Source organism: Equus przewalskii, chromosome 16 (assembly GCF_037783145.1).
Source record: "Equus przewalskii isolate Varuska chromosome 16, EquPr2, whole genome shotgun sequence".
Classification (NCBI taxonomy): Eukaryota; Metazoa; Chordata; class Mammalia; order Perissodactyla; family Equidae; genus Equus; species Equus przewalskii.
In genome coordinates, this window is record NC_091846.1 from 20,041,347 (window position 1) to 20,068,898 (window position 27,552).

The 27,552-nt window shown below is 44.4% G+C and overlaps 1 protein-coding gene across 4 annotated transcripts in view; it reads right to left on the minus strand.

The window, feature by feature from the left end:
• Positions 1 to 27,552, minus strand: part of FAM124A (family with sequence similarity 124 member A) — an 86,747-nt gene that overhangs the window by 38,067 nt on the left and 21,128 nt on the right. For all 4 annotated transcript variants that reach the window (XM_070578814.1, XM_070578816.1, XM_070578813.1 and 1 more), the window contains one exon: positions 19,543 to 20,276. In XM_070578814.1, the coding sequence (XP_070434915.1) occupies positions 19,543 to 20,276 (734 nt within the window). The remainder of the gene's footprint in view (positions 1 to 19,542; positions 20,277 to 27,552) is intronic.

Below are 27,552 nucleotides of genomic sequence, written 5' to 3' on the forward strand. Positions count from 1 at the left end.
GCAGTCTGACCAGAGAACTTGGCAAGGTACAGGTCTGCCTGATTCAGGACCTCAAACGAAGAACCTTCACAGCTCTGAAACCTGGTCTGTCCTCTGGCTCAGGAAGAGAAATTGAGTTATAGCCCCATCCACTGCTGAGTATAGCTCCTAGCCCTGCCCAACCATAAAGACAGGCCAGAACACCTGGAAGCTGCATAGCCCAGCAATGCTTGAGAATAGTCTCCAGTAGGCAGAGCTGATTATCTGCAGGGCAAAATCAGTGTCACCGTTTGGCCAGGGAATTTGGGTTGTGGGTCAGCTTGAGTCAAGATCACAAACAAAGAGCCTTGCTGAGCTTAGAGCCAGTTCTTTGCTCCACCCAGGCAGGGGAGTTAATTCATAGCCCTGCTCACTGCTGAGTGGAGCTCCTGGCCCCACCCTACCACAAAGCCTTCCAGAACACCTGGGAAGTTGTTTGGAGTCAGCTCTCCAATTCTGTCCAGGAAGGGGAGCAAATTCCTAGCTCTGCCCACTGCTGAGGGTAGCTTCGGGCCCTGCTCAGCCCTGAAGCCTGAGCTGAGCTCCTGGGAAATGGCTTGGTCCAGCAGCACTTGAGCAGAAAGCCCAGCTAGCAGCTCTGCCTGTCTGCAGAGACAAGTTGGGAACCCCATTTGGCAGAAAGTTCGGTGCACGGGTCTGCCTGATTAGCTCCCAAAGAAGAGTTGTGTCAGCCTTGGGGCATGCTCTGCATGCCCATCACTCCATCCCCCACCCCGTGGGCAGGGAAGCTAACCTGTAGCCCTGCCCCGTGCTGAAACAGCCTCCAACTCTGCTAACCAGGAAACCCAACCAGAGCTCCTGGGAATCTCAGAAGCCCACCCTGCAGCCCTGATCACAGTGGCACTTGAGAGGAGAACCTGACCACTGGCCCTGCATCTGCAGAGCCAAGATGGTGGCCCCATCTGTCCAGGATGCTTTGTGTGTAGGTGTCTAATTTGATTCCCAAACAATGAGCCTTGCCAGCCCTGGGGCCTGTTTTGCAGTGCCAACCATGCAGGGAAAGTGATAGCCCACCTAAAGCTGAAGACAGCCACTAGTCCGACCCAACCTGGAAACCTAACCAGAGCTCCTAGAAATCTGTGTAGCCCATCTTGCAACCCTGATATAGCAGCACTGAGTGGATAACTGGCCAGCATCCACCCATCTGCAGAGCTAGGGTGGTGGCCCATCAGGCCAGGAAATGTGATGGATAGTTCTGCCTAATTTGACCCCCAAACAAGAGCCTTGGGGTGCCCTGCTTGGGCAGGAAAACTAATTTGTTGCCCTACCTACTGCTGAATACAGTATTCAGTCTGTCTGACCAGGGGACCTAAATAGAGGACATGAAAAGCTGTGTAGCCCATCCTACAGTCCTGCTTACAGAGGCATGGCACAGCGCTTTCCTGTCTGCAGAGCAAAACTGGTAACCCCATCTGACCAGGATATTTAGTGCACAGTCTAGCTTGATTTGGGTCCCCAAACAATGAGCGATGTAGGCCTTGGGGCCTGTTCTGCTGCCCTGCCAGAGCAGGGAAGCTAATTCATAGCCCTGCCTACTGCAGAGTATAGTACCCAGTCCTGACCATCTAGAAAGCCTGACAAGAGAACCCAGACAACTGTGGAGCCCATCCTCTGGCCTTGCTTGGTCAGGAACCAAGCCAACAGTCCTAACCAATGTTCTCAGCCAGTGGCAGCCCTCCTGTGACCTCAGAGGCTGGGCAGTGGCCTTGTCCAAAGATAGACCCTGATAGCAAGCCCCACCGGCACAAGTAGGTTACCAGCTGACATGTCCAACAAGGTGAGCAGACTGATGAAGAGTTGTCTCTGCCAAAATGAACCTGCAAAGTCTGGAAAAGAGACTGCTTACTTGAATGCACAGATACCAATGTAAGGAATCAAGGATCACAAAAAATCAGGTAAACATGACATCACCAAAGGAAACTAATACAGTCATATGCTGCATAATGACATTTCAGTCAACAACAAACTGCATATATGATGGTGGTCCCATAAGATTAGTACCATACAGTTTAAGTGTGTAGTAGGCTATACCATCTAGGTTTGTGTAAGTAGATCTATGATGTTCTCACAACAATGAAATTCCTAATGATACATTTCTCAGAATGTATCCCCATCATTAAGGAACACATGACTGTAAAGCTCCAATAACTGACCCTAAAGAAATGGAGATCTATGAACTGTCAAAGTATTCAGAATAATCCTCTTTAAAAAGTTTAATGAACTACAAGAATACATAGACAGACAACTAAAAAAAATTAGAAAAATAATGCATAAACAAAATAAGAAGTTCCACAAAGAAATAGAAGTCATCAGAAACAAAAACAGCCCAGAAACCTTGAGCTGAGAAACATGAGTGAACTGAAGAATTCAATAGACAGCTTCAAAAGCAGACTTGACCGTGCAGAAAAAAGAATCAATGATCTAGCAGACAGAACATTTGAAATTGCTCAGTCAGGGAATCAAAAAAAAAAAAAAAAAAAAAAAGAATGAAAAATAGTGAAGAAAGTCAAAAAAAACAATATCCATATTATGGGAATTCCAGAAAGAGATGAGAAAGAGAAAGGGACAGAAAATATATTTAAAGCAATAATGGTTGAAAACTTCCCAAACCTGTGGAGAGAAATGGACACCCAGATCCATGAAGCCCAAAAGACCTGAGATAGGTTGAACCTGAACAGGGCTACACCAAGACACATTATAATGAAAATGTCAAAAGTCAAAGATAAAGAATTCTGAAAATAGCAAGAAAGAAGAGACAAGTTACATACAAGGTAACTGCCATAAGATTACCAGCAGGTTTCTCAACAGAAACTTGTCAGGCTAGGAGAGAATAGGATGATATATACAAAATACTGAAAGAAAGAAACTGTCAACCAAGAATTCTATATCCAGCAAAACTGTCCTTCAGAAATGAAGACGAGATAAAGACTTTCCCAAAGAAACAAAAACTGAGGGGATTTATTAGCACTAGACCTACCTTACAAGAAATGCTAAAGAGAGTTATTTGAGTGGAAGTAAAAGGATGATATTTAATATCATAAAAACATAAGAAGAGAGTGTGAAATTCAGTAGTAATGGTAAATACATAGTCCGTTAGATTTTGTAATATGGCAATGGTGCATAATTCACTTACGACTCTAGTTTAAAAGTTAAAAAGCAAATGTAGCAAAAATAACCACAGGGCTGGCCTGGCAACATAGTGATTCAGTTCACACACTCTGCTTTGGCAGCCTGGGGTTTGTGGGTGTGGATCCCTGGTGTGGACCTACACACTGTTCATTAGGCCAGGCTGTGGCAGCATCCCACATATACAAAAAGAGGAAGAATGGCACAGATGTTAGCTCAGAGACAATCCTCCTCAAGCAAAAAGAGGAAGATTGGCAGCAGATGTTAGCTTAGGGCCAATCCTCCTCACCAAAAAAACCCCCAAAATACCCCATAACTACAGTAATCTGTTAATGTGGTACACAATATAAAAAATATGCAAAGTGTAACATCAAAAATCGAAAGTGTGAGGGGGAGAAGTAAAAGTATAAAGCTTAGGAATGCTATTGAAGTCAAGCTGTTATCAGTTTAAAATAGAGTGTGTCATAATTTTAAGATATTTTATGTAAGCCTCATGGTAACCACAAGGAAAAACCTTGTGGTAATTACACAAAAAGAACACAATAAAGAAGTCAAGGCATTCTGATACCAAAAGGCATCAAAACACAAAAAACGACAGCGGGATAAGAAGTAAGGAAAATTGGGATCTACAAAACAGCCAGAAAAGATTAACAAAAATGGCAAGATTAAGTCCTTACCTCTCAGTAATGACTTTAAATGTAAATGAGTTATATTCTCCCGTCAAAAGACATAGAATGGCTGAAAGGAAAAAACGAAAAAACAAGACCCAATGTTTTGGATCTACAAGAAACCAACTTTAGCCGTACAAGAAACTGACTTTAGCTTTAAAGACACACATAGACTGAGAGTAAAATGATGGAAAAAAAATATTTCAAACAAACGGTAACCAAAAAGAGCAGGGATTGCTATACTTGGATCAGACAAAATAGACTTTAAATTAAAAATGGTAGGATGATACAAAGAAGGTCATTTATAATGATAAAGGAGTCAATCATTCAAGAAGATATAACAACTTTAAATATGTATGTTCCCAACATTGGAGCATCTAAATATATAAAGCAAAAGCTAACAGAGCTAAAAGGAGAAATAAATACCAATAAATAATAGTTGGGGTCTTTAGTAAAACACTCTCAGCAATGGATTGATCATCCAGAGAATCAGTCAGCAAACAGTGGATTTGAACAATACTATAGGCCAAATGGACCCAACAGACATACACAGAACATTTTATCTGACAACAGCAGAACACATGTTCTTCTCTAGCACACATGGAACATATCCTAGGATAGACCATACGTTAGGCCACAAAAGAAGTCTCAGCAAATTCAAGACTGAAATCATACCACGTATCTTCTATGACCACACAGTATGAAACTAGAAATCAAAACAGGAGGGAAACTGGAAAACGCACAAATACACGAAAATTAAACAACAGTTTCCTGAACAACCAACGGATCAAAGAAGAAATTAAAGGAGAAATCAAAAAGTACCTTTGACAAAAGAAAATGGAAACACAGCATCCCAAAACTGATGGAATTCAGCAAAAACAGTTGTAAGACAGAAGTTCATAACAATAAGCACCTACATAAACAACAAGAAAGAGATCAAAAAAAAAAAAAAGAAAAAAAGAGATCAAATAAACAACCTAAATCTTTGCCTCAAGGAACTAGAAAAAGAATAAACTAAGCCCAAATTTAGCTAAGGGAAAGAAATAATAAAGATTAGAGCAGAAATAAATGAAATACAAAACAGGCAAACATTAGAAAAGATTAACAAAACTAAGAGTTGATTCCTTAAAAATATAAACAAAATTGAAAAAACTTTACCTAGACAAACCAAGGATAAAAGAGAGAGGACTCAGATAAACAAAATTATTAAGAAAGAGGAGACATTACATCTGATGTCACAGAAATACAAAGGATAAAAAGCTACTACAAACAACTATATACCAACAAACTGGACAATCTAGAAGAAATGGAAAAATTCTTAGAAACATACAACTTACCAAGCCTGAATCACAAAGAAATAGAAAATCTGAGCAGACTAATTACTAGTAAGGAGATCACACCAGTAATCCAAAATCTCCCAACAAAGAAAACCCCAGGAGCAGGTGGCTTCATTGGTGAATTTTACCAAAGTTTTCAAGAAGAATTAATGCCAATCCTTCTCAAACTCTTCCAAAAAATTAAAGAGGAGGGAACACTTCCAAACCCATTTTACAAGCTCAGGATTACCCTGATACCAAAGCCAGAAAAGGACACTACAAGAAAAGAAAACTACAAGCCAATATCCCTGATGAATAGAGATGCAAAAATTCTGAATAAAATAGTAGCAAAATGAATTCAGCAGCACATTAAAAGGATCATTCACCATGATCAAGTGAGATTTATTCCTGGGATGCAAGGATGGTTCAACATAGGCAAATTAATAAATGTGATATATCACATTAATAGAATGAAAGAAAAAATCATACGATCATCTCAAAAGATGCAGAAAATCATTTGACAAAATGATACAAATTCTTAACAAATTAGGTTAGAGGGAAAGTACCTCAACATAATAAAGGCTATAAATGAAAAGTCCACAGCTAACATCACACTCAATGGTGAAAGGTTGAAAGCTTTTCTTCTAAGATCAAGAACAAGTCCGTGGTGCCCACTCTCACCACTCCTATTCAACAGAGTACTGGAAGTTCTAGGCAGAGCAATCAGGCAGTAAAACGATAAAGTAATCAGCATTGGAAAGGAAGAAGCAAAATGGTCTGTATTTGCAGATGACGTGATTTTATATATAGAAAATCCTAAAAATGCCACCAAAAAACTGTTAGATCTAATCAATAAATTCAGTAAAGTTGCAGGATACAAAATTAACATACAAAAATCAATAGCATTTCTATATACTATTATTCTATATACTATTATATACAAATTATCTGAAAAAGAAATAAAGAAAACAATCCCACTTACAATAGCACCAAAAACAATAAAACACTTAGGAATAAATTTAACCAAGGAGGTGAATGTTCTCTACACTAAAAACTATAAGACATTGATGAAAGCAATTGAAGACACAAATAGATGGAAAGGCACCCCAGGTTGACGAATTGGAAGAATATTGTTAAAATGTCCATACTATCCAAAGATATTTATAGATTCAATGTAATCCCTATTAAGATTCCAATGGCATTTTTCACAGAAGTAGAAAAAACAGTCCTAAAATCTATATGGAACCACAAAAGACCTCGAATATCCAAAGCAATCTTGAGAAAGAAGAACAAAGCTGGAGGCATCACATTTCTTGATTTCAAGCTATATCATAAAGCTATAGTAATCAAAACAGTATGGTACTGGCATAAAAACACACACATAGATCAATGAGACACACTTGAGAATCCAGAAATAAACTCATGCATATACAGTCAACTAATATTTGACAAGGGAATCAAGAATACTCACTGGAGAAAGTCTCTTCAATAAATGGTGCTTAGAAAATTGGATAGTCACAAGTAAAAGAATGAAACTAGACCCCTATCTTATACCACTCAGAAAAGTACCTTGAAATGGATTAAAGACTTAAATGTAAGACTGGAAACCATAAAACTTCTAGAAGAAAACATAGGAAAAAAGCTCCTTGACATGGGTCTTGGTAATGATTTTTTGGATAAGACACCTAAAGCACAAGCCACAAAATAAAAAATCAAGTGGAACTACATCAAGCTGAAGAGTTTCTCCACAGCTAAATAAGTGTTCAAGAAAATGCGACGACAACTTAAGGAATGGGAGAAAATATTTGTAAACCGTATGTCTGATAAGAGGTTCATATCCAAAATATATAAATAACTCATACAACTCAATAGCAAAGTAGCAAATAACCCAACTTAAAAATGGGCAAAGGAACTGAATAGACATTTTTCCGAAGAAGATACATGAATGGCCAACAGATATATGTAAAGGTGCTCCACATCACTAGTCATTGGGAAATGCAAAGCAAAACCACAGTGAGATATCACCTCACGCCTGTTAAAACGGCTATCAGCAAAAAGACAGGAGGTACTAAATGCTGGTGAGGATGTGGACAAAAGGGAACCTGCATGCACTGTTGGTGGGAATGTAAATTGATGCAGCCACCATGGAAAACAGTGTGGAAATTCCTCAAAAAATAAAAAATAGCACTACTCTATGATCCAGCAATTTCACTTCTGGTACTTATCTGAAGGAAAGAAAATCACTGTGTTGATGAGATGTCTGCATGATCACAGCTACATTATTTACAACAGCCAAGACATGGAAACAACCTAAGAGTCCATCAATGGATAAAGAAGTTGTGGTATACATACACACACACACACACACAAAGAGGAATACTATTTGGCCACTAAAAAGAAAGAAATTCTGCCATTTGCAACAACATGTATGGACCTCAAGGGCATTATGCTAAATGAAATGTTAGACAGAGAAAGATAAATAATGTATCATCTCACTTATACGTGGAATCCAAAAACCAAACAAAATAAACTCATAGATACAGAGAACAGATTGATGGTTACCAGAGGTGGGGGCTGGGGGTGTGTGTGGGAATTGGATGAAATTGGTCAAAAGGTACAAACTTCTGGTTATAAGATAAATACATACTAAGGATGTAATGTACCACATGATGACTATAGTTGACACTGCTATATGGTATATTTGAATGTTGTTAAGAAAGCAAATCCAAAGAGTTCTCTTCATAAGGAAAAACAATTCTTTTTTTTTTTTTTTGGTAAATACATGAGATGACGGATGTTAACTAAACTTATTATAGTAATCATTTCTCAATTTATGTAAGTCAAATCATTATGCTGTACAACTTATACAGTGTTGTATGTCAATTATATCTCAATAAAACTGGAAAAAATAAAAAATAAATAAATCTTTTCCCTATATTTTAATCACTTCATCCCATAACCAATTTGGCTTTACATTGTGTCAACTTAGCTGCACAGGAACTATGTTTCCCGGATTCCCTTCCCCATATGATTCTGTTAAAGGTTAGTCACAAGAGAAATGAGCTTGGGATGTGAAGTGGAAATGAAGCAGCAGCCATTTTTCATGCTCTGAAGTTTTGAGCAGGGTGCCAGGCACTGTGGCGGCTTGCACACGCTGTCCTACCTTGTGGGCACGATGCTGCCTCAGGCCTGCAGCTCCTCCAGCTCCCACTAGAGTTCAATTTTCAGCTTCTCCTGGCCCTGAGCATGTGCATTTTAGGTCCATGACAAAGGGTGACAGCTTCTCTTCAGGTCACCACACCTCATGAAGTTGAAGTGGTGACAGACCTGGGTTCCAGTTTGTCCTCATGGGTTCCAGAATGTCCTTGATCTCCTTGACTTCCCATCAGCTTTTTCTCCAGACTGTTGGCCTAGCTGACCTGGGAGATCTTAGGTCCAACACCAGGGGCACAACCTTCTCTGCAAGCTCCCAATTCTGTGTGTGGTCCTTATGCTAGATCACTCATAGGCCTCTCTAAGGGATCCCTGGTTGATACAGCAGTCCTACAAGGTACTTTTATTATCTTCATTTGACAGATAAAGAAACTGAGGCACAGAGATGGAAAGTAACTTGCCCAGGGTCATAGAGCTAGTATCTGGAAGAGACGGCATACAAACGCAAACCTTGGCTCAGAGGCCAAACTTGTGATCATCATTTTTCTAACATGCAAATAGTAAAAGTGATTCTTACCTTTTGAGGTTTAAAGAAAATATATATATAACATGTCTGGACTACGAGAGATGTAGATATATATATGCTTAATAAGTGGAAGCCATTGCTATGGAAGATAATACAGTGTATACAATTTTAAAGCTCTATCCAGTTTCAGTTAAGAGACATCTTAAAGCATGGGCCACTGAACCCATTGACACAGGCGGCTGACATGCTGGGGGAGGGAGTTCAGGTCGTGAGGATTGAGCCCCTGAGGATGCAGGAAAAGGAGTTGGCTTGGGTTCTGAGGGACCCTATGAGAACAGGAAGATGCACAATTGGCAGGGAAAGAGGGCACCTCATGGGTCCCAGAGTGGTTGCTCCCATCCTGTCACTATAAGGTTTTATTTATGCCATTTCTAATTTATTTCCTCTTCCGAACTCTTTGATAAATAGCAATCATAGGCATTACAACATTGTTTCAGAGCAAAGAGGACAGCAGCTCTGGCCTAAAGACATCAATAGTTATGTAATGGTTACATCAATGGTTAAAGTCATCAGTCACCCTTGACCTTATCCATGGATACACGGAAAACATTTCTGCATCTTCCAAAAGTCATGGTGGAAAACCATCCATTGTTATCTTGAATGATTCTTGTAAAAGGAACCTACTGAGATTTAGCACCCAGAAAAGTTTGTGTTTTCAGAGCTGGATTTTTTTTTTTGATCAAACAATCAAAACTGTGATTCTCTTTCTGTTTTGGCTTCCAGGAAATTCACACTTAATCCCCAATTCCTTTCTCTCTGCCCTTTTCTCTATGCTTTCTGATCTCTTAATCAGGACAACTATCCTGCAATATATATGTTGACAAAATATTTTTAGAAGGCAATATATAATTTATAAATGTCAAATACAGACATTAAAAAGTATTGAAGAAGTAAAATAATAAAACTAAACAGCATTATACAACATTCTCAGTAAGTAGAAGTGAAATGAGGGATACTGCTGACTTGCTTCCTTCCCAAAGAGGATTGAAGATACCTGCATGCCCAGGTGGAATGCTATGCTTTTCTAACCAGGTTCCCCCCTACTTATAAGTCACTGAGTCTGAAACCCATTTAGAAAAGGGTCACTTGGCTAAGTGAGAGTCCCACCATAAGACATCATGGAGATGTTGCTTCATCGCTTGTTAATCATGGTCACTCGTCAGCCAGGGGATACACGATGCCCTTGTATTTGGCAGGGCAAGGACTAGTGAAGAGGCATCTAGGGGGCAGGGAGGTGGGCAAAGATGCAGTGAGGTCTAGGCGGCAGGGAGGTGGGCAAAGAGGCTGAGAGCATTTAGGTCTTCTTGGGGGAGAGCAGGACTGTCAAACCCGGCTGCTTCCTCCTGTGCTGCAAAATGCACACAGAGAAAGTGCTCTCTGCCTGATCTGGAGTCACATTTGGTCTCCTGGGAGCAGGGTTGGCATTGTGGACACAGGCCAACTTCAGCTTTCAGCAGCAGATGGACGGAGCACCCTGCGGTCCAAGCCTGGAGGTTGTCCAGGCTCTGCCTCCTGCTGCTTCTTGCCCTCTCCATGACCAAGGCCCTTCACTCCCTCCTGCCTCCCTTGACGGCCCACCGTTTACCCTCCCCACCTTTGGTCCACACAGCAAAGGGAGAGGTCACAGCCAGAGGCCACTCAGTGGGAAAGGTTAGGGCTCGTGCCTGAGGGCCTGCAGACTTCCTGGCTCCCGCCCCCTACAGCAGAGGCTAGAGTGGGTCCAGGAGCCCTCGCCCTTCCCCGTGGCCTGGGTGGATGGTTCTAAACTTCTGAGGCTGGTTGGTGTGTGCAGTGTGGGGCTATTTTTTTAAAGCAGGTGTTTACTGAGAGCCTGCTGTCAGCAGGCACTGTGACAGTGACATTGGTACATATTAACTGGATCCTCACACATGTCCCCTTCTAAACCACCTTGGGAAGAAAGCGGCTCTTTTGAGGTGACAAAAATCCAAACTAGTGAGACCCAGACTTTGGATGGCAAAGCTGTATCTGAGTACGGAGAGGGAGACACAGACTCCCTTTGCACAAAGTTCCAGAGGCCCAGGGGCTCGTTCTCTCAGCATGAAGCCAAGAATCGGGGGAAGTTCCTTTAAGTCAAAGTGCTGTCCAATCTTCCATTTGGGTGGCTGTGGGGTGGTAGCGGGAAAGAGAAAACTAACCAAAAGGTCTGAAGCCCTTTAGCAAAAGGTACTTCTCTTACACTGTTTGGAACAAGTGAGAAAGAAAAAGTGAAAAAAAATGTTTTTTTAAAAAAAGCTGATACATATAGCTTATATGCCAAAAAAACCCCCAAAAACAAAACAAAACAAAAAACCCAGAAGAAAATGTCCCAAAATGCTCTGTTACAGTAGTAGTAATAGAGTGATAATTTTAAAAAGTCTCTAATTTCCAAAAAATTTTGGGCAATTTGGTTTTATTACTTTCTAATAAAAATATAATATAATAAAAATAAAAATATGAAAACATCATAGGATGGCTAATTGGAAGGTAACAAAAAATATATTAACATGGGAAGAAAATTCTCTGGAAATTAAAGTAGGTTTTTTGGCCTGGTGTTTTAAGGTTGGGCCAACCTGACAGCTGTCAGGCCCCCAGGAGAACAGGATTCAGTCTAGATCTGTGGGATGAAGAGCCCAAACTTCCAACTGCTGGCTCCCAGAAGACACCTGCTATGCTCTTCTTTTTTTCCCCGGCCGCCACACGCAGAAACTGCAGAACTTTCTTCCAGATCAACCACCAAACCTGACCCCTTCAGAAGCAGAGCCATGGACAAACCAAACTAAATAAGCTACGTGAGACAGGCTGGCCAAGGGGGAAAGAAAAGATGCTTAAAATTCCTCCTTTCCTTCCTCTGCCTCGAAGCTCTCCCTCCAAGTCCTGCCAAGGCCTATAATCATAGTTCACTTCTTTTTTTCCCCCAAAAGAAAATCACTGTTCCCTCCAGGCCTGAAGAGCTATGATGTCACTTATACATCTGTAGGAATATCAAACCCAGACGACGCTCTGGGAAATGATTTTCTAGGGGTGACTTTCAACCACCCTAAATAATCTTCACAGGTAAAATAGCCCAGTGCAGGCGATGTGGTTGACTGAAAACAGCGATTTTCCTCAGAGTCTGGACAAGGAGCCACAATCCCTGGGCAGGTGTAGCCAGCTGGTATGCCCAGTGGCCTCCTGTTCATGTGGTGTCTTCCTGCCTCCACGTATGGATGCCCTGCCCCGTGGGTCACTGCACCGCTGCCCCGAGAATATCAGAGACCGGGGGGGAGGGACAAGCTAACGTCTGCTGAGCAGCTGCTGTGCATCGGACATCAGGCTTGGGGCTGGGAACAGGATAAGACCAGTTTTAGGAAGCTCTGCTCACCCTCCAGACTCCTCTTGCAACTTGTATTCTTTTTTTCTTTTAATTGAGATATAATTGACATATAACATTATATTAGTTTCAGGTATTCCACATGATTCAATGTATGTACCTATTGCAAAATGATCACCACAATACAGCGACTTGTACTCTTGATGTTGCATCCCGAGCCTGCTACTACTAAGTACAATTATAATATACTTTAAAAAGTGACTGCGCCCCAGGCGGTGGTAACCAGATATGGGGAGACCTGCCTTAGAACATCCTATGCCTGGGGAGCGGGCACAGAGGGTGCTACTGGCAGCAGCACCTGGGAGCCGGTTAGAAATGCAGCATCTCAGGCCCCACCCTGGACCTCCTGGATCAGAGGGTCTGGCGCAGGCCCCAGGAATCTGTGATCTTCATGCCTGCTGAAGTCCGAGAAGCACTAGTAGAGGGAATGCGCAGGCCCCTACTGGGATGCTTGGGAAAGGACGGGGAGCGGCACAGGCACCGTGGGTTCACGCGTCAAATGCGCCTAAGTCCGCTCCCAGTCCCATCTGCTGTTGGTAGACAAGGAGTGGCAGCTGCCTGGTCTCAGTCTCAGGGTGTGTATCTGCAGGGAGGTTATGAAGGGTCCCCAGCTGGCAGAAGTGCTCAGACGGCTAAGTAAGGTATTAGAGGACGCTTAGCCCAGACTGCGGCACCTACTAAGCAAGCTATGAAGATGCGTTGTCACATCATTATTATTTCTTGGGTCAATTCTTCCCTGCAGAAGCTTATACCAAGACAAGAAGCTGACAACTAGAGACGGTCTGTCCCTGTTTCTGAAGGAGAGACGCCAAGCCTGGAGGGTGGACCATTGTCGTGTGTGTCTTCTGGCCTCCTCAGAGACACTGGCTGAGCCTCCCCTTACTCTTGGAACCTCCCCTGGGAGAAGGAGGGCCTCTCCCATGGCCGGATGGAGGGGAGAAGGGCTCCCATCAGCATGGCCACTGTTTCCTGCATGGAAGAGAAGCTGGCCCACAGGGCCTCCAGCCTGGTTCAGGCAGGGAGAGGCCATGGGAGGCCACCAACACCTCCTTTTTGCCCTATTCTCTGGAGTCCTGCTTAGTCAGTAAGAAGACACCATGGCCCAAGGAGTCCTCCCTCCAGGTACCTCCTGTCCCCGTCTCCTCCTCTGGGCCCTCGTCACTCTATGTCCCCTGTCCCCAACCGCCCCCTAACCACCATGCCGAGCCTTTCCACTGCTCACTCTGCCTCTAGTGGGCATGCTCACAATAGCCCAAAGTCTCCCACCTCTCTCCCCTCCTGCCTACCTTTCCTTCTTTCCTTCCTTTATTCATTCAAACACTGAGTCTAACATGCTGACACTCTCAGAGGCACTAGGGACACAGCAGTGGGCAAAACAGATGAAGTCCCCGCCTTGAGGTGCCCGTGTTCCAGTGGGGGAGACAGACAAACCTATGATTCAGTCCACACACAGCACATTCAAAGGTGACGGTGCTCCGGAGAAAGAGAAAGCTGGGCAGAGAGGACAGCTGCTAGCGTGTCCACGTGAGAGAGCCGGAGAGGGAGAGTGTTTCTCCCAAGGTGGCCAGGGCAGTCCCTGCTAATGAGGGGACCCTAGCAGACACCTGAGGGAGGTGAAGGAGCGAGCCATGTGGCCAGCTGCGGGGTGTCCCAGGCAGAGGGGCGCCCCAGGCAGAGGGGCAGAGCGGGCCCAGGGATTTGATTCTGAAGGATCAACAACGAGGCCAGGGTGGCTGGGGCCGCTTGAGGGGAGCAGAGGCGAGCAGAAGAATGGAACAGCGAGTCACATTGGGCCCTGCTGGCCACTGTGGGGTGGGATGGACAGCCCTGGGGGTTCTGAGCAGAGGAGTCACATAGTGTGACATGTTTTAAATGTTAGGGGGAACTAAGTGTAAAGAGGTGAGGGCAGAAATAAGGTGACTGGTTGGGAGGCTGGTCAAGAGGAAATGCCGGTGGCTCCAAGCCCGTGGTGGCAGCGGCAGTGATGAGAAGGAGTTCGATTCTGCCTGTATTTTGGAGGTGGAGTACACAGGGTCTCCTGAAAGAGGAGGCCTCAGAATGATCCTGGCATTTTTGGCCTAAGCAACTGAAGAACTGTTTGCCCTTTCCTGAGTTGGTTTCTCACCAAACACCTCTCTACCCTCAGAATGGCAGCTCGGAGCCCTGGCCACTGGCTGGCCTGGCAGCCCTGCCCACGCCTTTGTGCCTGTTGCTGCCCTGGGCCTCCCCAGGACCCCTGGACCCACACTCACCCTCAGCTCAGCTCAACTCTGCTCAGGCATCTGTTTTTCCAAGAAGCCTTTCATGACCATCTGCCCCCTGCCGGCCAGCATCAACCAATCCACTCTGTGTAATAGCAGCTACTGTTTACTGAGTCCTGTCCGGGGGCACTTCAAAGACATTCTTTCTAAATGTCTGAGTAACTCTGCAGGTAAGAATTAGTCTCCTAAATTTTCAGATTGGGAAATGAAGTTTCAGCAAGTCAAATACTGTATGATTCCACTTATATGAGGTCCCTAAAGGAGTCAAACTCATAGAGACAGAAAGCAGGATGGTGGCTGCCAGGGGCTGGGGGAGGGGAGAACGAGGAGTCAGTGTTTAATGGGGACCGAGTTTCAGTTTTGCAAGATGAAAAGAGTTCCAGAGATGGATGGTGGCGATAGTTGCACAACAATATGAATGTACTTAATGCCACTGAACTGCATACTTAAAAATGGTTAAGATGGTAAATTTTATTAGGTGCATTTTATCACAATTAAATCACACTTAAATCACAATTTTTTTAAAGTCTCTGGAGCCCACTCAGTCTCACAATTACATCCTTATCAGCATCCGTCTTCCTGTGCCCACAGCGCCAATGTCTCCGGTATTGTACGATTGATTGTCTAGTCAATCTCCTTGCTGTATGAAGACAAATAAACTAGCTGATCTGAATGAAATCTTAAAAGCTCTCCAGTGAAGACAATCCCAGAGACTGAGCCTGGCAACTCTTACAATAGGTCACAATTCTTCGTGTCAGGATTTCTTGTCTTTTAACTCTTACTTAAAACCTTTTGTTTAAGCTAATTTCCTCTTCGGCCCTATGAGGACGCAAAGAACAGCTGGTGACCATCCTCCATGGAAGAGGTCTTCCAAAGGCTTAGACACCACTGCTAAAGTGCCTCACTACTTTGAAGACATGGAGCAACCTGCTTTCAAAATTTTCCAGCCTAAAATTGCAGCCACGTTCTGTTTGTGGAATTGAGCTTTGGGTCCTCAACTATGCCTTTGTCTGTGTGTTTGGCTGGATCCCAAATCACTTTTTTTTTTTTTTTGAGGAAGATTTGCCCTGAGCTAACATCTACCGCCAATCCTCTTCTTTTTTCTGAGGAAGACTGTCCCTGAGCTAACATCCGTGCTCATCTTCCCCCACTTTCTATGAGGGACTCCTGCCACAGCATGGCTTGACAAGCGGTGCGTAGGTCCACAACTGGGATCCAAACCGGCAAACCCCAGGCAGCTGAAGCGGAATCTGTAAACTTAATTGCTGCACCACCGGCCCGGCCCCCAAATCACTTCTTTTTTTTTTTTTTTTTTTTTAAACAATATATTTTTTTTGATTTTATTTTTTCCTTTTTCTCCCCAAAGCCCCCCGGTACATAGTTGTATATTCTTAGTTGTGGGTCCTTCTAGTTGTGGCATGTGGGACGCCGCCTCAGCGTGGTTTGATGAGCAGTGCCATGTCCGCGCCCAGGATTCGAACCAACGAAACACTGGGCCGCCTGCAGCGGAGCGCGCGAACTTAACCACTCGGCCACGGGGCCAGCCCCCCAAATCACTTCTTAAAGAGAGTTTTGGCTCTGCCCATGGCGCTGCCATGGCAGGCCTCCAAAGGAGGCAGGTGACCTTCCGCCAGGCCTGTGCCCTTGTCAGCTCCCTAAGAAGACGCCAACACATAACCCAGCTGAGTCACAGTGTTTCTGACTCTGTCCTTTACCAGCTACATGCAATAGGTGTACTCCAGGCACTTGGCTTAAATAAAAAAGCCAAGCTTGGGGCCAGCCCAGTGGTGTAGCAGTTAAGTTCATGCATTCTGCTTCAGCGGCCTGGGATTCGCAGGTTCAGGTCTGAGGCATGGACCTACACACGGCTTATCAAGCCATGCTATGGCAGGCATCCCACATATAAAAAGTAGAGGAAGATTGGCACAGATGTTAGCTCAGGGCCAATCTTCCTCAGCAGAAAGAGGAGGATTGGCAGTGGATGTTAGCTCAGGGCTAATCTTTCTCAAAAAAAAAAAAAAAATCAAGCTCACTGTCACTCACTATCAAAAGCTTGGCTGAGAGAAACAAATTTTGGGAGCTATCTAAAAGTATATCCCTCCCTCTGGGATTAAGCCAAGGCCCCAGGAGCTGCAGGTGGGGACTACCCTGTTTTGCCCAGCCTCCCTCTGGGCTAACATAGCCATATTCCCAACTTGCTTGACTAGGTACTTCTTCCCCTCTTTTGTGCAATACAGAGGAATTGATATGTCCCTTTAAGGGAAGGGGTCCCAGGAGCTGAGGAGGAGAGGTCTTCTCTTCTGCTTCTGTCTCTGTTGTGTTTCTTCATCTGTGTGCAGCTTACACAAATGCTCAATCTGTGAAAATGCATTCAGCTGTATATTTATGACCTGTGCACTTTTCTGTATGTATTCTATTCTTCAATAAAAAGTAAAGACAAACACACAGAGAGAACCTTTCATCTTTAAAGTACAATGTTATGTTAGTTCTAGGGGATGTGGAAAGATTCATAAACACAGGCCTTGACTCCAGAAAGCTATAGGTTAGTACCATCAAGCATTAATGCAAATTTCTAGGGTGCATTTTCCAGAGGCATCTTGGGCAACTTCTGATGTTAGCAACTCCACATCCACGTGCCTTCCTGCCTTTCCCCTTGAACCAGGCAATGCCAAGAAAGAAGAGGGATGAGTTTCACGAGGAGGAGGTCTTTCTTTCCATCTTATCAGATCTTAGGAAAAACCATTTCCAAATTCTTATTAAGAGGCTCGGTAGCTCCCAGAAAAACCCCTCAGTGTTTTTCCTCCAGAGGAATTAAATGGGAGGAGGAAGTTTCTGAAATACGGAATGTTAAGTCAATGGGGCAGGAGGAGAAAATAAAATGCAATCTATATGTTAAGAAAGCAACTGAAAACTACCCAACCAAGATATCCTTCAGTGTATAATGCCACTCACCTGAACAAAACCACTTATATTAAAAATTACAGTTGGAAATGGAACTTGGGAAACACATTGCTAAATAAAAAGGTGCGGATAAAAAGGCGTTCTCTCAATTACGCTCCTCCCCCCATGACCTACCTATCCTAATTGTGCTAAAGACTAAAACTGAAAAGTGACTTAAAGAGATGGGCAGGTCCATCTCACGCTAGAGTGCAAGGCGGCTTTCTGCAGTGATGCAGCAACAGCAGCCTGTTCAGATAGCCATAATCAAGGACTACGAGGGGGCCATTACTCATTTCTACCCATATTAACTTAACTCCTCAGCATATTACTATTTGGAACAAAGGCTTCATTCCTGACACGCAAGACACAAATCTTTCTTCTTACTCTTTTCACACTTTGATGCTCTAACTTCAAAAGCCTGCACCTGTACAGATTTTATAACCATTTAAACATGTGGATCTTCTTTGAAATATTCTTTCAATGGTTCCTTTGAGCAGAACCCAGGCCGAGCTTTCATACTTTATTCTTTCATTTACGTTATTATAGTGATCAAGCGAAAAAAATATTCTAATTACTGCAAAAAGGAAGCAGTCCTTTTGGAAACAATCACATTTATTTTAGTCTTTTAGGATAAACAAAATCCTTTCATTAACTTTTACTTATGCAACTGCATCACGTTTTGCATAAAGAATTGGCAGTCTTCAAACACAGAAAAAATTTTTCTCACATTTCAAAAGGGATTAAAGAGCAAATGCTAGCTAGCATTCAGTTCACTGAATAATAAAGCAATATTATTTAGTTTCTAATCTGCATAGTTCTAAGGGAAATCTGAAAATTATCTATGTCCTATAAATAGTAAGTATCTTAAGGTGACCTTTCTGACTTGAGCGATGTGGCCTGGCTGTAGTTTTAACCAGTTATCTGACATGTGCCAAATCCTCACTTCATTTTGTGGTATGTGGATTACAGTTCTGATGTTTAATGCCCAAACCAACAAAAACTATGAAACTTTACCTGCGATTCAAGTAGCTACAATCACCACCTTTCAAGATAATGTCCCCTAATTTGCTATCAACTTTCTCCTTTCAGGTAGCCATACATGAAATGCCAGAGATGCCAGAGATGCCAGAGGCAGAGGCTTTTCAGAAAAACAAGGTCCTGTATGGTTGGAACTGGATTATCTGTCAATCCCAGAAAGCCAGGGGTGGAAAGCAGTCATCAGGTAGGGCCAGGTGTAGGATGTTTTAAACCTAGGTGCTCAATTTTGAATTCTAGAGTCTAATTAATAATCTCTAAAGAGTTTTGGACAATCACTGGAAGGAATGGAGGAGAAAGGGCTCTGGTAATTGAGGGAAGGCATTAACCAAGGGAAAGGACAGGGCAGTTCGCTGCATCCATTTCCTCAAATGAATTCACTCACACCTTCCCACACTTAACAAGACCAGAGCTCCAAAGGCATTGCTTACTCCTTAAAACGTTTAGGACAGTCATTTTTCAAGTGACTACTGAATTTTAAGAACTTACTGCCCAGCAGTAGAAGAGGGGATGGGTAGAAGATGAGGTGGCATCCGAGGGAAGAAGAGAACAGATACCTTCTCTACTGAATGCCAACATATTTCACAATTTTCATAGATGGGTTTTCCTGCAGTTCCTCTGTGGGAGTCAAGAATACATTGCTAAAACCTCCCTAAGCGTGAGGGAGCAGATTCAGGAATCTTTAATATCAAGTTCCCCGGGATATAAGCTCATCTGAAATCCCCAGGAGCCCTGAGCATTTAGTGGATGCTCACCCACAGGTGGGTGAAGAGACACCCAGGGGAACCGGCAGTTGCTTGCCTGAGCTCAGCACATGGCCGTGACAGTAGAGTGAAAAGAACCAACGGAAAGAGCCTGTCATGCTTCTCTTGCGTTTAGTAGAGTATGGACGCCCTGACTTGGTCTAAGAGCCAGAGGGTCACTGATCTCTCCTTTGTCTTAATTCATTGCTCTGTCACAGGTATTAATTTAGGGTTTCTGGCAGAGCCAACTAACTTGTTTCTCTGTTGCCCCAAAAATAGACACACACAGACTTCCCCCAAGGTACCTGCAGAAGGATCTTGTTCCCGTCGTGGTCCTCTGTCTGCCAGCGCCCCTCACTGATGGGGCTGCAGGGGTTGGGCAAGAGAGGCACCAGCTGACCGATGTCCTTGACTCGGAACTCCAGCACGGAGGAGTCGGTGGGGACTGGAGTCTGGTCACTGGGCAGTCTTTTCAGGGAGAACTGGATGTCCACATCCAGATTGGAGAAAATGGGGAAGATGCAGAAGTCCGTTTTCTTCTGACTGGGGCTCCGCCTGAGGATCAGCTCGTAGAACTTGAGGATGTCGGCGTAGTTGTCGTGGCGACAGTAGATGGTGAAGCGCACGATTTCCCTGCCGTAGTGCACGGGCCGGATGGCCCACAGCGGGGTCCCGGGGGCCAGCGTGAAGAAGTCCTGGCTGCAGGGCAGGTAGGGCAGGAACCTGCCGGGCACGCGCTCCGTGTGGTGGTGGCGCCAGGGCGGCCGCTGCAGCGTGCGGTGCAGCTGCAGGATCTGCTCCTCGCCGTACTCCTCCTGCAGAAAGAGAACCACCGCCAGCGCCGGCTGTGCCACCTTGGGGAGCTTCCTGCGCCGCCGGGATGCCCTCCTTTCAGAGACCCTGAACAGCTGCAGATCTGGGTGGATCCAAGCCAAGACCTTGTCGATGGCCTCCTGCAGGGGCTGGGACTCCCCTGGGTCTGCGATTATGTGGATGCTAACCAGGAAAGGGTCCTGTGCCTCCTCCACAGAAAGCTCACCTGGGAACACACACACAGACAGAAACCGTGGCTATTTCATTAAGGTGTCCTGTGATGACATGCAAGGCCTGGGCAGGAAGACATGCTAAATTCTAACTGAACTGACTTCATGATCGTTATGATTTTATGATCTCAAGTTCACATGCAGAAACTACCATTGCAGCACCACAGCAACAAAAAACTAAAGAACTATTGCTACAAATGGTTCCCAAGGTGGGCAGCGTTAGGAAAACCATGGTGCTGTACTTTATCAGGTTGAGTGTACTTTCTATTAGACTCCAGAAAGCCAAGCCTCCATTGATCTGGAAGGGATAACAGGCCCATCAGAGAAGATGCTGTAGCATCAAGTGTACACTATTTATTATTTCCTGAAGCCTCACACCATGAATGTGCCCTGTCCCACTGCACTCCCCTGGTTTGCTTATTTCATTGGTTTTTTCTGTTCATTCATTTAACAAACATTTATGGAATCCTTTCTTCATGCCCTGTGCTAGGCACGTCCTCTAACTGACAGCTCAAGCTCTGGCTGGAGGCCAACAGTGTCCTTATGGTGGGACGCCTGGTCCTGATCATCTCGTTGCTGGAAACAAAGGGAAGAACAATGCTGGGCACAGTGTTCTTGCTGTCACGGCTTACTGGTTAGGGCTTAACTGTGGTTAGGGGTGGGGGACATATGGGGGGACCATTACTACCCATGTAATGCTGCCTTTTGGGCCTCTCCCCAGGCCAGGTCCACTCAGAAGCCTATGCATCCTAAATGGGTCAGTTACCCTCCTTATGTCTTCTGCCAGACCATCTGGAAGCATAGAATTCCAAGTGTGAAGTTGACTGTTTAAGTTGGCAACACTTTCCCATGGGGTGAACAGTTTGCTGGCCACCCTGGCATATTTCTAATTCAGAAATATTCAGCATATTTCATCAGATAACTTCATGAAGGCTTGTTCTTTTTAAAAGATGGCTCTATTTGCATTTATATAAGTTTTACGACTCATCCAAGGGAAATCAAGAAATCTTTAAGTCTATTGTGGCTTGGGGGACTAGATCCATCTGGAATCTAGACCTGTCTTCACACACGTACCTCACCATGACCACTAGGGTGTTAGGCATAGAGTGATCCTGAGCTCAATAACGTTTGAGAAGTGTGATATGCTTTTAAGAACCATAACCTCGATCAGCTCACAGGATGAAAGGTAATTTTTTTATTGTAGGTGAACAAGACATTCCAAGTGGGCTTACAGGTACATTTCATCATATGCATCTTTAATAACATGATTTTAATTTTGTTGGATCAAAAGCTCTCTGAATTTTCACCCTCTGTTAGACATCTCACTTGGGAATAGTTAGTTCAGTTTATTGTTGTCTTCTTTCTCATTTCCTCATTCATTCATATATTTTTTGGAGCAATCAGTGGATACCAGGCACTGGGACAAGGAAGTGGGTACTACTGAATACTACGGGAGTCTATTTACATAGCCTCTGGCATGAATGGTGCTCCCTTCGAGTTGTACAGTGCATGACCTGCCCAACCACAGGCAGTAGCCCTCTACAGAAACCATAAGCCACAAATGAGAACTTCATGATTTAGTTGGGAAACACAGACATGAAAAATTGAAATTCAATCTGATATATGCCTATAGGAAATACAGTAGAGTAGCATCTTAGGAGGGAGTTGGATTGTAAAGTCACCATGAGGTAAAAATCACCTGTAGATGATATTACCACTGAAAGCCCCTTAAATTTCCAGTGTAGTACTGAAGGTACTGACCTGCAACAAGACAACATGGCCAGACAGACGTTCCTTTGGTTGAGCACCAGATGAAATAACAGGCTTGCTGCATAACTTGTGTTATGAAAGAATAGTCTTGTATCATTAAGCATGAGACCCACCCCCCAACCCCCACCAAGCAGGCTGTACCTTTTACTCTACAAGAGGTTTCTGGGAGCTCGAGAGTCTTCTGGAACCTAAGGATGACTACGGTAACAGCAAAGTCAAGTCTCAGTACCCCCATGATCATACAGCAGAGTGGTGGGTGGAATTATTTAAACTCCCTCTCTCCCTCCCTCCTTCTGGCTGAGCATGTATTCCCGAATTTGTATGAGCTAAATATGAGCATTATGCAATTCCAATTTACTACCACACGACAAAGGAAGGAGCAACTTTTTCTCTAAAGGGCTTCCAAGAAGGCTTTCCGGAGGAGGTTCCATGTGAACTGGGCCTTGAAGGTAAATGACATCTCACTTAAAATAACCTCAGATGTGGGCGAGATCACTGTAGGAAGAGGGAGCACTGTTTATGAAGGCTCAGAACTGTGCAAAAAAACAAGCACATTTGGAAGGGGGTGGTGAGTAATTCTGAAACATGGCAACAGATGCCACAGGAAAAATGGATTGGAGCCAAGTTGTACAGGGCCTCAGCTCAATTTGGTAGTGATAAGGGGCAAGGGAAAGGGTGTTTTTCTTGCTAGATTACCAATTTATTATAAAAGGGTATAACTCAGGAACATCCAGATGGAAGAGATACATAGGGCAAGGTATAGGGAAAGGGTGCAGAGCTTCCACGATCCCTCAGAGCACAGCACTCTCCCCAAAGCTCTCCGAACCCCATCCTTTTGGGTTTTAAAGGAGGCTTTGTTACAAAAGCACAATTTTTTAAATTGAGATATAATTGACATATAACATTATATTAGTTTCAGATGTACAACATAATAATTTGATATTTGTATATATTGTGGAATGATCATCACAGCATAAGTCTAGTTAACATCTGTCACCATATATAGTCACAAAAATTTTTTTCTTGTGATGAGGACTTTTAAGATCTACTCTCTTAGCAAGTTTTAAATATGCAATACAGTATTATTAATTATAGTCATCATGCTGTACATTACATCCCCTTGACAATTATTTTATAACTGGAAGTTTGTACCTTTTGGAAAGTTTTAATAAAGGGATGTTGGGACCAAGTTAGGGGGAGGTTGATTATAGGCAAAGTAAGAAGTTGGAAGATGAGTGCAGAGTCTAGACAAGAGATAACAAGGACCTGGCAGTGTAGGAAACTCATTATTGGCCCTAGGTCTTTATCCTACCCTGTCTCCTTGCTCTCTGCCTTGTGACTTTGTAGTTCCTCCCACTAAATGGGTGAAGTGCCTTTCCTCACCCTTTGACTTTGGATTAGCCCAGATGCCTAGCTTTGCCAATTGAAAGACACATCACTGACATGTGTTTTTGGCTTATCTTCTTGTTTCTCTAACATTTCCACAAGAAGAATATGCTTGGGCCAGCCCACTGGCGCCAGAAAGGAGGATGAGAGATATGTGGAGCAGAACCACCCTAGATGAGCCCCACCTACACCAGCCAACCTCAGACACCCAAAGACATGTGGCAAGAGCCACCCAGGTGAGCCTGGTCTACGTCAGCTGACCCAAGACACATGGGAAATAATAAATGACTGTTGTTTTAAGTCATTGGGGGTGGTTGTTACACAGCAATACTTACAGATGCAGGCAGAGTCAGTAGGTATACAGAAGAGCCATAGATTCACAGCCTATTCAGGAGCACATGTGACAGACTTGGAGTGCATAGGCCTTGGAGTAGGGAGCAGGAAAGGAGTGTACCTTGATGTTTCTAGCTTGAACAACTGGCCTGATGCTGATGCTTAACTGAGACAGGAAATACTTCTTCCTGAGACAGGAAGAAGGGTAGGTTTGTGGGGAAAGACAAGGAGTTCCACTTTGGCCATGCTGCCTTGAGATGACCAAATGACTTCAGGAGGGGTGTCCTGTTGGCAATTGGACCTGTGCGTTGCTGAGGTGATGGGCTGAATTTAAGAACGGGCCAGTTACCTTTAGACCATATTCTTGCTTTTATGCAGTTACTTGTAAGTGTGTGCCCCATATTGATTTGAATCTGTGAAAATTCATGATGATGGCTTAAAAAACAATCGGAATTCATGGATTATTCTGGTCCTTTTCTTTGCTTGCTCTTTCTGCTCACCTGGCTACTTTCTGATTCATTGAACATTAGCACCACTATCAGCAGAAGTGCAGTTGAAACAAAAGTAGTGAAAATGCAAACCAACGAAATTTTCTGCCAGTCAGGAACTCCAGTAAAGGGAGGAGAAGATGCCACAATCACCTAAAACGAATATTTCACTTTTCCATGGTGCCTGGACCTCCCAACAGTAGAGACATGTGACTTTGCTAAATGTTAATGAGCGCTCAATACAAACAGAAAGGGGCAGAAAGGCTTTGAACAATTTGGGGATAAAGAAACTTACTTGAGAAAATTACAGATGATTTCTATGAGGGAAAAAAGGACACATGGAGCAGAAAGAGTATTTGGGAAAAGGAGTTGTCAGAGCAGTCAGGCAGTCCCATTAAGATGCTGACCCCACTCTCAGGGTATGCACATGGCCATGTACAATGTTAGCTAACATATGTCTGCCTTACATTCACCATGGGCTGGTACTTTCTTGGCATTCTTCATGTATTAATTCTTTAATCCTCATTAAGAAGGATGAGAGGGCTGTTATTGTCCCCATTTTAGAGAGCAGAAAATCGAGGCACAAAGAGGTGAAGCATCCTGCCAAGGCCACATCAGAGCATGTGAGCTCTCCGTGCACAGTCACCCCGCGGCTCTGAGGAGAAGTGTGCTCACCCTCTCTGTATGTGCTTCACAGCAGAATGAGCAGCTGTCACTCTCCAGCCATTTTTGGTCACACTGCTACTACCTCACCTCCCATGACTGCTCTCCTGCCTCCTTCTGATGGGCTGGCTTCTCAGCCACCAGCCAATAGCTTCCTATTGCGGACACACATTTACATCTCTTTCTTCTGGCCCTGGGTCTCTGAGGAAGAATAATCCAGAAACTACCTCCCTGAAGGCACATGCCCAAGTCTTTACATCTGAGCACTGCCCTAAAGGGCAACTGAAACAGGCCAGCACTACAGGTGGGTGCAACAGGGAGAGAAAAGCAGAAAAGTGACACAGAGAAGGCCTGTGGACAGGCATGAGAGGCCGGGGCTGGGAGAGGCCTGGGGTAAGGTAGCTTCTGAGTCTCCCAGACAGAGTTGTCAGGGTGCTCAGCATCAAGCTACCTCAATCGGCCACACAAAGGTTTCCCAGAGAGCAGTAACAAAGGCCAAGCTGAAGCCTGCATGGATGAATGAATGTTTACAGCTTTGCAAAAGGGCAAGATGCCCAGCCTTGGAGCAGGGGGTGGGGCCGAAAGGCACTTGACCAAGCACCAGCTCGCCTGGGGAGCTCAGGATGCAGCCAAGAGCAAGCAAGACAGGAAGATGCAGACCTGACCCCAGAGCTCCCATGCATTGCCTGAGCCAGGGAGATGTAAGTGGCTAAACTCCTGGCCCAAGACAAGTAAGGAGAACGAGTGGTGGCATTAGCATGCTCTGGCCATTGCCAGCCTGTGCCCACTGCACGTGACCCTGGAATAAACAGGCTCAAAGAGCCACAGAATACAGCTGCAAACTGTCATCGGGTGCTAGGGTTACACACGCCCAGAGAAAATCTGCTTCTGTGGAGCCAGGGAGGAAACCAAGTGTTTGAGGGGAAGGACAGAAAAGGTGAATAATTGATTGTCATGAAAAGCGTCTCCGGCTCCCTGGAGAAGCAGACACCGCGACTGTGGGAAATGCTCTGCCTTTATCGTATCTATTACACGTCTTCTCAAAGGAGTTCAGAGAGCACCTGCTCAGGGAAAGCACAAGCCAAAACGAACTGGGCAACGGACGGCCTTCCCCAGGGCTGGCTGGAGGATGGGAGCTGTTCACACAACATTAACAAAGCCTCCAAATTAATCTGTGCTTCCCAAGAGGAGAAGCAAGATTCTTTTTCCTCTGATTATATACAATTAGAGTTTCCTCTGATAACATAAAATAAAAACAACTTTAAGTACAGCACTACACGAGTTCAGTCTTTCTATGAGGCAGAAAGTATACTACTAACCTGAGTGTTTGTTACATTTTTTCCCCAATATTTCACCTTTCTTGTATATCCCTCTTTTTGGTCTCTTAAGCTTAACAGAAAACAATGTAGATGATAATAACCATGCGGTAAGCTCTTATTATTTGCCAGACACTGTCCTAAAAGCTTTATGTATATTATCTCACTTAATCTTTAAAACAACACCATGACAAAAGTGTATTCTCCCCCATTTTGCAGGTGAAATGTTAACTGACTTGCCAAAGGCCCTTCATGTAGAGAAGACAGAGGTCTCTCTGCTTCTCACCAGCACGCTTTCTTGCTTCTCAAGTCTGCCATCCTTATAATCATCCTGTTGGTTTCCTGCCCCAAACCTCAGCCTGCTTGGGCTGGGCTCTCAAACTGTGCCTTAGCTCCTTTGGGCAACATGGGTGGGAGGTTCTGCTGTGAATGGACTGACCATCACACCTGGGCAGTTTCTGGCCATCCCTGACCTACACGGACAGCCTAGGTTTGAGCCTGGTGGAGGAGAGGGAGGGAAGTGAGGTCCTCCTGCCTGCTGACAGACATGCTGATGCTGGGTCTCCCACTGGGCTACCGCAGGGCTGCCTGCACCGGGACCCCTCACTGCCATTCTCTGTACTCTGGGGCCTCCCACCAGCTTTGCATGCACTGTCTGGTGCCTCTAGACTGGCCCTCCGCCCAGAGCTGGCAAACCGGCGTGTCCCCAAAGCACCTCCTTCCCAGCAGCAGGTCTGTCCAGTTGAAGGTCCAGATCTCTCATTCCAAAGGGAATGCTTGGCTCAGTCTCAGGATATAACAAGCTCAGATACCTCTTTCTAGAATTTTTGGGAATGATTGGTGTCTCTGTCATTTTATCCACAATTTACCAACGACCACTGGCAATTCAGTTGCAATCATGTATTTAATCACAGAATGTTTATTGAGTACCTACTCTGTGCTGGGCACGGTAGGAAACAGTGGGAAATAAAAGAATCTCTGCCTTCCTGGAACTTATAATCTAGTGGGGTAGACAGGCAAGAAACACACATATATAAGATGCAGTCAGGTAGCTAAGCGCAAAGCCCCTTCAGTAAACTAACCCACGTTCAATGTGGATATAGCAACAGGTTTCCAAGGCAGCAGCTGTAACCATTTACCATCAACTGAATAATTGCTATGCACCATCCCAGTGCCAATAGTACTGCCAGCACCTCAGTGTCCCAGAGCCCCCAGGAGGCTAACAGAGTCTGAACAAGGGCACCTCCAGCTGTGGCAGGCTGCTTGGTTTAGGCAACTTGGCCCCGGAGCTTGGCTTGAGACCCTCTAATCTCCTA